This window comes from Rhipicephalus microplus, chromosome 1 (assembly GCF_043290135.1).
Source record: "Rhipicephalus microplus isolate Deutch F79 chromosome 1, USDA_Rmic, whole genome shotgun sequence".
Lineage (NCBI taxonomy): Eukaryota > Metazoa > Arthropoda > Arachnida > Ixodida > Ixodidae > Rhipicephalus > Rhipicephalus microplus.
Window position 1 is genome coordinate 241,348,854 of NC_134700.1, and position 13,524 is coordinate 241,362,377.

The 13,524-nt window shown below is 43.3% G+C and overlaps 1 protein-coding gene across 1 annotated transcript; it reads right to left on the bottom strand.

The window, feature by feature from the left end:
• Positions 1-11,850: 11,850 nt before the first annotated feature.
• Positions 11,851-12,287, bottom strand: LOC142769415 (uncharacterized). Its single transcript, XM_075872645.1, has 2 exons — positions 12,036-12,287; positions 11,851-11,978 (listed from the first exon to the last, which is right to left on the bottom strand). Exons 1-2 carry the CDS (start codon positions 12,177-12,179, stop codon positions 11,922-11,924), a joined length of 201 nt encoding a protein of 66 aa, XP_075728760.1. The 5' UTR covers positions 12,180-12,287; the 3' UTR covers positions 11,851-11,921.
• Between the last annotated feature and the right edge of the window lie 1,237 nt (positions 12,288-13,524).

The window sequence follows — 13,524 nt, forward strand, 5'->3', positions numbered from 1 at the left end:
AGAAAATCTATCATGAGCTCTACTTGTCCTTCGGCCTCGTCATGAGCGTCACTCGAATGCTTAACGACAGGGAATAAAGTGAGTTATGGAGTGGAGCGTGATGCCGTAATACCCGAAGATGTGATGTGAAGGAGTGGATATCACCGATGGCTGTCTCTACAAATGATGAGACTGCTATTCCAGACTCTTGAATCCCCGTGAGATCATTGCTGCGTTTTTCGTGGTGCTGATGACCAACGTATTAAACCGTTGCTCCCGAACAGAGATTTCTGTGTGAAGAAGAGAATACAGAACGCAGTGATGTTCACCAATGAAAGAAGGTTGTGTTACGCCTGTAAACTAGTATCTATACACATATGATGAGTAAACTTGTATAATTTGAACAAATGTTTTTTTTTTATCCGCAAGTCATCATCAAATGTTAAGGGCAGTTTGGATAACTGCTGCAGCTTACGCAAACAAGACAGCGCTAAGTGTGTGCGCTGCCACAAGCAGGAACTAAACGCGAGTGTTTCCGGCTAGTTGAACTGTTATTGAAGCTTACTGCCCCAATTATAGCTGAAGCTTTAGCCAAGGCATTAGCCGCGAACGCAGCCTTGTGGGTGACAAGGTGCGGTGTCTTTTGTTCGCTTCCTTGGCTGTTGATAAGCATAGGAACTTACCCGAGGACACAAACATCGACACCATTGCCCAACTACTAAGAGGGTAGTCTACTGAAGTCATTCACACTTCCCTTAGCACCCTGTAGTTATGTACTATTCAAGATTTCACAGCAATTTGTCAGTTAGCAGTAATATTCATTTCAGCTCTATCGACATTATCGTGTGGTACTTATATGCCATGCATGGGGTGGTCACTGGCAGCCAAGATAGCTATTGCTTCATCTGTGTCACTGCATGCGAAAGCGCAGGAAGTGCAGATAGACACCATCTGGACAAAGTTCTGGCGCATAAAGGTGGACGTGAATTATGCACTTTGTCCCTCACCGAAACAGTAAGACAGCGTGTGCATCAAAGTCGCACTTCGCATTCACTTTAGCTCGGCATTCTTCATCAAAACAATAAACAGAGGCATCACCACTTGTTGGCCGCTATTTTGAACTTGAAGATTAGAGAATTATTACAATCTAAAGCATTGCAAGTGGGAGAGAGAGAAAATATATTAAAGGCAGTGCGATGAATTAAGGCTCAACATGGGCTGGGTACAAAAACTATAAAAGGCATAAAAAGCTCTGAAGGAGAAAAAAGCATTGTTGCCACCAAACTAACAGTTCTATGCTTGGCATCTAAAACGAAAATCCGTATTATGGCCTAAATGAGCACAGATTTTTTTGTTGCTTTATACAAGTTATATGCATAGTCCCACGCACCCAAAATCTTGTCGACGGTGAAGCCAAGGTACTGTTGTCAGTAGTCTCAAGTAATAATTTATGAAAGCTTGCGAAAACATCACAGATACGGAAGAAAAGACCCACACTGATGAGAAAGTTACACACAAGAGAGGTCACCCTTGTGCAACTTTAGACAGGCTAGCTCGTTGTGTGAACAGCAGTAGGATCGCTGGAGGAGCATGGAAAAAATACGTCTGTAGACTTCGTTCAGCTCATAAAAATACAAATGAAATCCACTTGCATCTAAAATAGAGCTCCTTAGGTAGACTGCATGGAGATTTGATATCGGTGCAAACCTTTTTGCTGTCAATGAACAAGCATACAGCAGTTGAGAGTGCGTGATAAAGAGCACGGTCAAATACGAATAAGATACTACCACTGATTCAAATATTCTTCCGTGAAATCAGTTGCACTTTAAGCAATGCAAGCCAGAGCAAAATCACATCAATAGGTGTCTTGTTTCAGCATAAAAACCCAAACTGAAAGCAGGCGAGTCAATAAAGAAACGTATGCGATATCTTTCTCAGTGATAGAGAAACCCAACAAGCACATACTAAATAAAATGAAGCAGATCAATCCAGTAGAGTTTTCTTTTAGGGCTTCTATTGTGACAAGGCTTCAGTGTTCTGGACCTCCCCGATTCTGCTATTTATTCTGCCATTCTGCAAGGACGGCAGCAGGCACCGCCCTAATAGAAGACTACGGCGTCCAGACCATACTATCCTCCTCCGTGGTTAGTTCCGACAGAAATTCAGGCATTGAAGGCAACAAAAGTGGGCGATGCAGAGGTTCCACATTCTTCTGCACTGTTACCATAAAGGCGCCCCACTCTAGCTTTTTTTTGCGTTCATGAAATATTTGGTTAGGGATCGTTACCGTTGCTATGGCATGTGCTCACTTGTCACGAAACAGCGATACTATGAATAGGAACAGACAGGCATTGTTTGGGAAAGTAGCTGGAGCAGCCCTGGCCTCAAGCTTGTTATTGTTCGAAAGAAGTGCTAGGTGCCTTCTCCGAATGAAGACAAACCGATGTGAGTCACGCGAATGTGCTGACCACTACTAAGCAGCAAACACGAAACCCCTTTGTAACGAAAGTACCCCAGCCAAAGGTGCCTCGTATGCAGCTCTAAAAAGCCCGCATTGTCATACTACTCTCGAATTGTGTTGATTAGTCGTACCATTTTCATCAATATGAAGAGGAGAATGAATAAGCTTTATTTGATAGAGCGAGCCGTATTCAATGTTGGCACCACTCGTTCAAGATGCATTGGTAGTGAGCTGATAGTTTGGTTCTGCTTACCAAACGTCACTGGTCTTCAAGGCTTCAGGTTTCTTTCAAAGGAGACTTCAGGGTGGACATCTATAATTGAAAGTTCTATCAGTGCATCCCGTCAAGCTTTTGGAACATAATATGAGCATCCACTTTGTCTATTGGGGCCCGCATATCTGACAAAAAAATGGCAGCATATCCACGGAGTGAATGATGGATAGTGGGGCGAAGTATCCGTCCGTCCATTCGTTCTTGCTTCCGTCCATCCATGCGTGCGTATGTGTGGCCGTCCGTGCGTCCATCCGCCCGTCCGTGCGTGCGTCTGTTCCTGCATCCACACGTTCATCTGTGCGTCTATCCCTGCTTTCGTCCATGCATCCGCTCCTGCGTCCGTCCATGCGTCCATCCGTCCGTGCAGCCATCCGTGCGTCCGTATATGCATCTGTCTGTGTGTCCGTTCGTCCACCTATTGAACACTCGAAGTACCACCATCTCGCATCTTTTGATCACATATTTCTCTTATAGAAGCACCGCCATCCAGCGGACATTCCAAGGACTGAACGAGATGAGGCACACGCACACTTTCTTACGGTTTGCGTTTCGTGCCTACTTCCCACCTTTAACCACCTCGAGTTGATGATATATACTAGTTCACTGTAATCATGGCACTGCGGCCCAACGCTCGCTAAACCTTTCTAAAACCTAGGAGGTTACGCCCAGCGAGTATAACGTGGCAACCCTTTCTTGTCTTCTGTGCGCTGTTGAACAATAAAACATTCCCAGCGTGCATGTTAACCAAAAGCCGAATTCTTCTGTCTCTCATTTCCCCTTAGCAGCCATTGGCATGCATATTGAGCATTATCTTTTATTGTTCAACAACGCACAGAAGAAATCTCTCACCGGCACCAACTTGGAGGTCAAAATGTTATACTTGTTATACACTACTACAACGGCTACGAGGGACAAACTGGTGCCGCTATAAAAAGGTTCGCCCTTAAAAGTTTGAATTGATTCAATATGCTCGTAGCGTGACAACAGCTGATCGAGTAGCACACTGTCTCACCCTTACCAAATAAAGCAGCCTTGTTATTTGGTGTTAATAGATACAGTGCAGATAACAACACAGATTTAAAGTGCATGACGCTTTTCTTTGAGGAATAATGAGAAAGTTGAAAAGTTCCATAGAAGTGAGTGGCAACCACCGTGACAATATTTCTGAAGTAAGCGCTATTGTGATGGCTATAAAAATTTCGACCGAATATTCAAATCTTGTTTTGTATGTATGTTGCTTGTCCAGCAACCCTCGCTAACAACATGTTCGATGACAGTACTGGCTTGGTCTTTTTTTCAGCGACAAAATTATGAGGTAAGAGCCTTACTCTCTTTCTCTCTCTTTGTGAACATGCTGTTTATTTGACAAGACCTCAGATACTAAGAAACCAATGACGAGAAAGCAATATCATAAGGAGGAGCTTATTCTTCCTTATCCGCGCTGTGAACCAAGTTTGCCAAACAGAATATTCAAAACGTGAGCAACGTTCACACAAACGTGCAACTGCATGTCATCCCTGGAGCATGTCAATAGCAGCTCTTATGAAGGTGACCGTTGCTGATGGATCACGGTGTATCTTGGGCGATGGCGGCCGTAGATGTGCGGACGTCCGTTTGGTACGTTGGTTCAAAATTTTTGAAAGTTATTTTTTGATTTCGAGTCATTTTCGGTTGACTCTCAGCAGCGTTTTCTGGTGGGATTCTCAAAATGTCGCTATATTTATTTTCTTATCAAGCTTATAAACCCCGTTATTCTCTCCTCAAGCTAATTGAACATGCGCACGTGTCTTGCAGCTGTAAAGGTTCAGCCAGTTTACCGTGTGGCTCAATTCTCGTATCCCTCCTTTAATGTGGGCGTTTCTGTATTGCTTTTCTATATTTTTGTATTTATCACCGTTATTTTTTCTACCCGTCTTTTACTATGGGCGTTAAATGAGGCCTCAGTTCCAAATATTGTTCTAAACTTCAAAAAAAGTTTATTTTTCTGCCTGTTAGAGTGCACCACTAGGTAGGGCATAGTTAATATTTTTTCACGCCCTAGGATAAACTAGCTTATCAAAAAATAAATTGTAAAATAGCACAATACTTACAGCTGCCCCACTGCTCTACTTGAGCGAATGTTTTAAAATTATATAGAAAATTCAATGATAAATACATTTCGTTACATAGTCTAATTTCGTGGAAAGCTTGGCCCCGTTCACTTTCAGCCCTACTCAAATAAATCTGGAACAAAATTTTAGTCAGGTATGTGCGTGAAATAGTGTTACTATATATTTGGTGTGTAATACGTTTAGAGTGATAGACATTATGTCAGAGCAAAAAAAAAAACAAAAAGCCAGACAGCTTTCAAAATACTATGCGCCACTCATCTTTTTTCTTTAGAAATCGCCCTTTCATCCTCGTTCATGGCTGTTACACTTAACACCAATTACTTTAAAGATTACTTAGACTTTGAAAGACATCTGTCGTAAAAGCAAACTTTTCTGAGCTTCCAGCCTAACGGTGCAGAATTTCGAACATAGGAGCAAGAGCGCGCATGTCGAAGTCTTAGGATGGAGCTCATTGTTTTGAAACACAACAATTCAGGCGCATTATGTTCTCATTTGAGCCTCGAAAGAGACATCGGAGAACACGCGGCCCACATTTAGCGACAATTCTATAGTAAACCGGCCGCTTAAGAAACCGTAACGCTCCAACTGCCAACCGTCACATGTAAAGAGAAAATACGCTGTCTGGCCCCACGAAGTAAGTCGGCGAGACAACAGATGTCACACTGGCTCTGCATTAGATATGGTTGTAAAATTCAAAATCTTGCAGTTACAAGATGAAAAATTCACGTGCTTTGGCGCAACCATGAACAGTACTTTCACCGCGCATCGGATTCTGACTCTTAGTTCTGGCAATGCGAAAAAAACAAAAAAAAAACGAAATGCTCAATGAATACAGCTCGTAAAATAAGAATATTGTACCTATAAGCACAAAGCTAGCGCAACGCTACTATGGCAGTGGCAGAATGTAAAGCCGAGAAACTTCGGAAGGCAGATCAAGCTTACACCAATATGTAAATGACGTGGCTGCACCAGAAATGAAAATGACTGGTATGAAAGTGAAATGTGGCACCCGGAGGGCTTAGACTCAAAGAAAACTTTATAAGTGGCTCCCACGGGTGCCATCAAGCCTGTCTTTTATGGTGGTAGCATTTTTTTTCTTATCCTCCTTCATTTTCTCTTTGTATAGCTACTTCATGTCGAACAATCTCGGGCCTTCCGTTGTTCTTTTATGGCAACTGGCTACACTTTCATACTTCGCGGAGTCTTGCTCGGCGTAGTTGACACAAAAGCAGTATAGCAAATGGACCCGCATATTTGAACAGCAGAAAAACATTGCCAGAGAAATAGCTAAGGGATGAAAAAGAAGGGAGATGTCAAGCCCTATGCATTGCCGGGGTCATTGTTCTGTTGGAAAGTAAATTATGCAGCTATGAAAAAAATTTGATTTGTTGTGCATTTCTTTCTTTTGTTTATTTTTTATTGTTATAGCACTTATATGGACACTCTCCGCTGAAATTGGCCGTCGGTGTCAGCATAGGCCGTCACTCACCAGATATATATATATATATATATATATATATATATATATATATATATATATATATATATATATATATATATATATATATATATATATATATATATATATATATATATATATATATATATATATATATATATATATATATATATATATATATATATATATATATAAGAGATAAATATGCCAAGGAATGTATAGGGGTAGTTATTAGAACCAATGTAACGTAAATAAGAAGAAAGAAAAGAGGGTGAAAAAATAACTTGCCGCGAGCAGGAATCGAACCTACGACCTTCCGGCAACAGATTCAAGGAGAAATAAAAAGATACCTCGCTGGACGAAAGGATTCCGAACCAAAAACAAAGCCATCTCATCGGGACGACATCAAGCTGCGTGAACCACTGTAATCAGGAACGAAAGTACAACGATTTCTAATTGCTCCACACGGACACGTTTTGACGTCACGGCAGGATACTTCGCTGTGCGGGCGTAGCGCGGCAAGAATTCACAAAGTGTTGCAACGTCCCCTAATGCAGCTTTTTTTTTTTGGGGGGGGGGGGGGGGGAGTGCATTTTATGTGTGTGGGGCATCCTCAATTACATTTCATGTAGTGCTTCATATGCATGAGTGGGCTGATAGTGACAGGAGCAGCACTAACTTGCTTATGTCATTCTTTCCTCGCTTATGTTCAACGTCATGATGGCAGTCAGCCCACTGCGCGAACGAATAACCAAAAGTAGAGTGGGCTAGAACTTTGTCTAAGTATGTATTTATGTACTCTGCTATGTATTTTCAATTGAATTGTCTTCAAGAACACTATATGCTTTCAAAATAACGAATACCAGATATGCCCTCACAACAGTAGTGGGCGTATATGTGAGTTTGCTGTTGATGTTTGTTCTTGGCCTGTTCTTTTTTATACCTGGGTGACGTAACCGAAAGGCTGTGGTCACTCAAATATAAACAAAAGCACACGAGTGTGGTAATGCGGTTAAAGTCACCCTTATACACAACTCCTGTCTAATAGCGAGAGCCAAGTATAGAATAATATTTTTTAATCAAGTATACGAGAAGAAACAATGCTCAAGCAAACGTATGATATCGCAGCGTAACCGCCATATTACACTGTTTTAGGTAGAGTTTTATTGCCGCGCTATTGCAGTGGAGCGTATTCAGCCCCTAAGTCGACGATAGTTATAGCGCGAGAACAGAACGACGGCAAATAGACAAGAAGGACACGAGCACTCGTGTTCTTCTTGTCTCTTTGTTATCGTTCTGTTCTCGCGCTATAACGATCGTCAGCTCATACCAGCTAGCGCAAACTGCCACACTCCTAAGGTGGAGTCCGGAAATTAAAATCTGCGTAACTGATCTTATGTCGCACTAGCCTCCCTCCGACTATAATTTCAGTGAAGCTTCCTTTCTTTTTTCATGAGATAAAGCTGCACTATATTGCACATTTGAGCATAATCTGTGTACATCATGTTTAGCACCTGCAAATACATCCAGGAAAGCAAAGCTACGCTCTGGGCGCGCAAACTTTTCCTCATTTACTCATTAAGGCTTCAGGCACCATGCATGCGTCAGGAGTCGCCACAGTAATTACCGTATCCTGCCAAATCTGCCCCGTGGTCTCTTTGGCGCCCATGCCAGCAGCTTCGTGTCCCCGCAATCAAACGCGGCTACATGAAACTTTTGCCGAAAGCGACAACGGTGAAGACGAGCCCGTGTTCAAGCGCTCATGCATGTAGCGCTGGCCAATTCGCTCTGTGAATGATCGAAGCTTCTCTACCTCTGGCACGGCGCCCCAGGGCTAACGCGACATAAAACTCAGCGGACACTTGAAACAGACAGCAGCAAATGGTGCCGTCACGGCCACTCCAGGGGTGCTATAGTGGAGTGATGCCTTGTGCCTTACGCTATGCTATTCTTGTCGTCCAACACTCGCGGTCGTTTGATCGCGTTGATAATGTGGACGGTCCATTACCGTGACCACTGGCCGAGCGCGAAAAGCACGAAAAGAATTGACATCAGGAAATTCGTCGTTCCACGGTTGCTCTCCAGCGAGCGGCTGAAAACATCCTTCCAAATAAGCGATTGTTGCCGCTAGAGGCGCCTTCATGAGTTACGTTTGCCCGCGGAGTGCGTCGATTCGCGTGCTTAATGCGTGCTCCTTGAAAGTCTCGGCAAGCGAAACGCGCTCGCGAGCATAGTGTGGCAACTGTCATGAAGTGTGCACAAGTGAGCCGAAGCTTGCAAACGAAGGAGCTCTCTGTGCATGCCTAGAGAATGGAAAAAATGGGCGGAATATTCATGATATAGGCAAAAAGCGGAATTACGAAATCTATTGCACATGTACCCGCTACTATTCGTGCGGAGATGCTGGTAATAGAAATTTTCGTTTCTTGATATAGTTGTTCAAACAGATTAGAAGGTAGGGCCGTCTGCGTTACGCCAAACTTTGCCATTGAAGGCGTTGCCTTTGGAGGCGTTGAAGGCTTCCCTATTCCGGCAACAAAGACTCGATTTAATGCCATTCCTACAATATCTGATTGGAACCAACCTATAAGCTTACCTTACTGATTCCTAGTAAAAGGTCCTTTTTTACTACAAATAGTATCGTGGCGTTAAACTTTTGCAGCCCTGTAGCCCAGTTACTGACTCACTTTATTCGAAGAACCACACTCAATGAGCAATCATGACTGTTGGAGAAATTGTTGTTGCGTTCTACTGCGTTTAGAAAAGGTGGTTAACTGTTTAGAGCACTTGGTACTCTACTATGGGAGAGCTTGAAGCCGTCCCGTGGGCCTCAGCACGTGATTGCCACCTAATAAAGTTCGTGCACTCACTCTGTCTGTCACACCTTCGATGCTGCTGTTGAGGTTATCTACCATCGTCACCTCTTTGTACCGTCGTACCTCTCGTTTTTTATGACAACCCCTTCCCTAAGCACCAGGTAGCAAACGGGATACGTCCTTAGAATAACCTCCCCGCCTTTATCTTATCTTTCTCTCTCTTTCCCTGGACCGAAAAGTCCCCAAAAAGACATTGAAATATACAATAAATCAGCCATGAAAGCCATCCAATATCACAGTATACGCTGGTAATTTCTCCAAAAGTACCGCCAAGCCATAGCGCTTCTTGCACGACGTCTGTGCAAAAAGACATACCGACACAAAAGTCGCAAATATAGACGCATGGGTGGTGCCCGAGTCATTGATGAAGAGACAAGGTGCACCGTGATCCAGATTTCCGATATATCACCGACAGAACGAGTGCCTCTCACCCCAACTCTTCCGATTACCGATGTAGGAGTGGAAAAAAGGAAAATAGGAAAGAGCAAGCCCGGTGGTGTGGGGAGTGAGTATTTGCGCTTCTTATTCGTGACGCTCTATAGGGCTCGTCAAAGGCTGCTGCTGTGCCGTGGAGGACGTCTGCGAAAACCAAACACATAAAACCGACAGTGCCGCGGCCATTGTCGCTACATTGCTTTCGCAACTCTTCTTCGAACACGCCGTCGTCGGAGGCGCCTGCAACTTTGGCTTGAACACTGAATTGCTGAGAAGAGGTGATATTAGCACGATCAGAAAGTATGTTATTCGCCTGGGAAGACAGCGGAAATATCAAAAAGGGCTTGCTTTTATTCAGCTTTGTTTTCTTGCCGTAGTTCTGTTGCCTTGGTTGCCCATTTCTCTGGCCCTGGTGGTCGCGCGGTTGTTTTTTTTTGTCACATGTCCTTCATTCTATTTTTTGGGGGGGCCTCATGCTCGAAATAACTCTTTATGTTGACACTGACGGGATATAGATTGATCATCTAGCTGGCAAGAGTGCTGGAGGAATCTTTATCGCTATGTATTCTGATACAGGGGTAAGTAGAAGACTGCTCGATTATACATCTACAATACTATCAAAGCTGCACATCGTTACGTGTTGAACAGCTTATGTTCGTGGACCGACATACGTAGACCGTTTCGGACTATACATCTAATTGGGATTTCATCCTCATGTGCCTCGAAGACACAGAAGGCAACAAAAGTGCTATTTAAGTACTCAATGTCCACAGATCTGTGCGACTGCCGATTGCGTTGATGTGCTTTCCTAGGGTAGTTTTCGTTCTACATTATATCGATTTTGAGGAGCATGCAAGCATGTAACACTACGTTTTTCTTTAGATTTTTTAAAATTTCTGTTACTGAAGTTTCTTAGCGCAGTCACTGTTAATAGAATACAAAGTGCATATACTTCAACGCAATAGCGATAGAGAGCTCGTGTCACAGAAATTCCGCCGTCGGCATCGGTCTGGTTGGTTGTGAGCGAAAAATCGTCCATGAGCAAAACATCTCGTTACAGAGATCGCCGCGGGAGGCCACTACTTTTCCACGTGTGCGTGCGTGTTTACATCGATAAAACCGCGCATTCGAAAAAAATAGAAGAAAAAGAAAAAGTGCTCAAAGTAATGAGGCGCGGTGACGTGGTTTCTTGGCCCTTCCACGCCTCCCTGCTTAGCTTCCAGCGCTTGCGCCGGGACGAGAGAAGAGGGAATGGAATTGCAGCATGCGACAAACCTTTGTAATTCCACTTGCACTGAGCAGATTCTTAAAATTTTTGTGGCGTTGATTAAGCTCTTCTATTGAATACATTCCATGCATGGTTACTTGAAAGAGTGTTTCAGGGCCTCTTTGAAACATTTTGTCCGACAGGTGTCGTGACGAAAACAAGCCCGTTGGGCGATTTGTGGGCGCATTTGGAAGGCCTCAAACTACGTCGAAAAAGGTCGGGATAGTGTATCCATTGCCGCCAAAAACGCACAGGAACTTGCAAACAGCTCTAAAAATGGACAACTATGCCCATCTAGCGTTAAACATGTCATGCCTTTCCAGAGGCGTTGATCAATCAAACAGCAAACGCTATATAATGTGCTAACATCTGTGAGACATCGTCAGACTCTCTATGGCCTCCGAGATGGCAAGCGTGCGGCGTGTATCTTGGAGGCCATCAGACTTGCGTTAGATCAAAAATTTGTATGTACCATTTGCGTGCACGCACTGGTACAATTTACTGTGTGCATTTGTGTGTGCCTGTCTGTGTGTATGTAACCCAACATATTATTCCATTTAGCTCTTGAAGGGCGCACTAGGGGCCGGACTTCGCCATCGCGTTCAGCTCTTAAATGTGGAGCTTACGGGTCCCCCAATTTTTTCAATAAAAATAAAAAATGAAATAAAATAGTATATATATATATATATATATATATATATATATATATATATATATATATATATATATATATATATATATATATATATATATATATATATATATATATATATATATTGTGGCAAAGCCTTCGAATAGTGGGTCGTCCTCTCCAGTGCCTTCTAGTGGGTCGGCCTTTTCATAACAACAAGAACAGCTCGTGCAGAGAGTCGGTCCCTGCATTGACTGTCGCTGTCATGGATCATCGACGAGTGTCCGCCAATAAACGTCTTAACAATTTGGTAGAGGTGCTGGGTAGGGGCGTGGCCTGTCTACCATGGCCCGGTATGGCGCCCGATCATAGAAGTCCCCGCCCCGGCGGTAGTCCCCATATCCACCTGGTCCGCCGTTGTAGTAGCTTCAAGAGCCTCTTCCATCGTAGCCGTTCCCCGCCATGCCTCCGCCGTAGGGTGGCCTGTTCATAAAGAATGCGAGCCACTCAGCATAGGCCGAATGATAGAAGCATGGATGTAGGCTCGGTCCTCCCTTGGCTCTGCCCGGGGCGCCAGGCTCTTGGTGGTACTTGCTTGTGGAACGCTCAACCGACAGTGTCGAGCCCATGAAGTTGTAGTTGTTCAGGTTCTTCAGGGCCTCCTCCGCCTCCTCTTCTGTGGACATGTGCACAATACCATACTTATTGACGACATCACACTCTGTCACTGTGCCATACTTGGAGAAGAGCTCTGACAGTTCCTCTGTGCGGAGTCCGTCAGGCGAGTGACCCACAAAGAGTAAGCACCGCTGATGGGCCGTAACACTTCCTTTTTGCTTCTCTTCCGCAACAACCAACCGGTGGGGACCGCGCACGTAATATATATATATATATATATATATATATATATATATATATATATATATATATATATATATATATATATAGTCTAGTAGATCCTCCGTGAGCGGTCACAACGTGGTTTATTTCGACGTTTCGGCCTAGAGTCTGGCCTTCATCATTCCTGATGAAGGCCAGACTCTAGGCCGAAACGTCGAAATAAACCACGTTGTGACCGCTCACGGAGGATCTACTAGACTATATGCAACGCTACGGCCACTCAACCACCATGCCTGCCTATATATATATATATATATATATATATGTATATATATATATATATATATATATATATATATATATATATATATTTATATATATATATTGTCAATTTATTTTACTCTTTCTGTGCTTAGCTATTGCCTGACGTGGCATGCAACATGGTTGGCTAACGTCAAGTGGCATACTTTAATCAGCATACGCTGTCGAATTTACTCAGAAAGTGAAAAAAAAAACCTTGGCCCAGAAATAAACAGTTCGACAAGCTCTATGAAATTATTCTTGAACTAAGCTACTTATTTTTTATCTTTAAGGTTACTATCATTGATTTCCTAGTAGATGCTCGCTCGAGTTTCCTAATTACCAAACTCACTTGTAGGAAAACGATAGGAAGAGAGAGAGAGAACAGAATCTAGTGGAATCAGAAAACTACACCACTGCGATAAGTTCTGTCTTTCACTTAGCGAATTCTTCCTTACCACCATTTATTTTGACTTTAATCTTCACACCAACTTGCTGTCTGTGCCAGACTATCGCGCTCGTAGAGCAAGTCCACGTGGATGGTGTTGCACTAATGACTATGCATTGGAGCACAAAATGGAGCAGTGGCGTCCTCAGCCCATACAGGCAAAAATTGCGATGCCGAGCTGAAAGAATAGGTTCCGAACCATCGAAACAGAAAATGCCCCTGGAAGCATGAAAAAAACACTGAAGTTGGATAAACATCCTAAAAGGGTGCTCGGCTGTTTCCAGCCACCACTCGACTGTTTTTAATTTAAAAACCAATGACTTTCATCTTTAGGTTGCTCTTTGTAGGGCTTGTGGAACCGAACATTCAATTTAGCTTTCATCCTATTACGACCTGCCATTTGCATGCTTACGCTACAGTGCTTTCTGCGTTCCCTCTCAATT

Excerpts from the sequence above, each read along its gene's own strand:
- LOC142769415 (XM_075872645.1), bottom strand. The coding sequence starts at position 12,179 with ATGTCCACAGAAGAGGAGGCGGAGGAGGCCCTGAAGAACCTGAACAAC. Across the intron at positions 11,979-12,035 it reads GAGCCAAGGGAGGACCGAGC|AGGCCACCCTACGGCGGAGG; the intron begins CTACATCCATGC and ends TTCTTTATGAAC.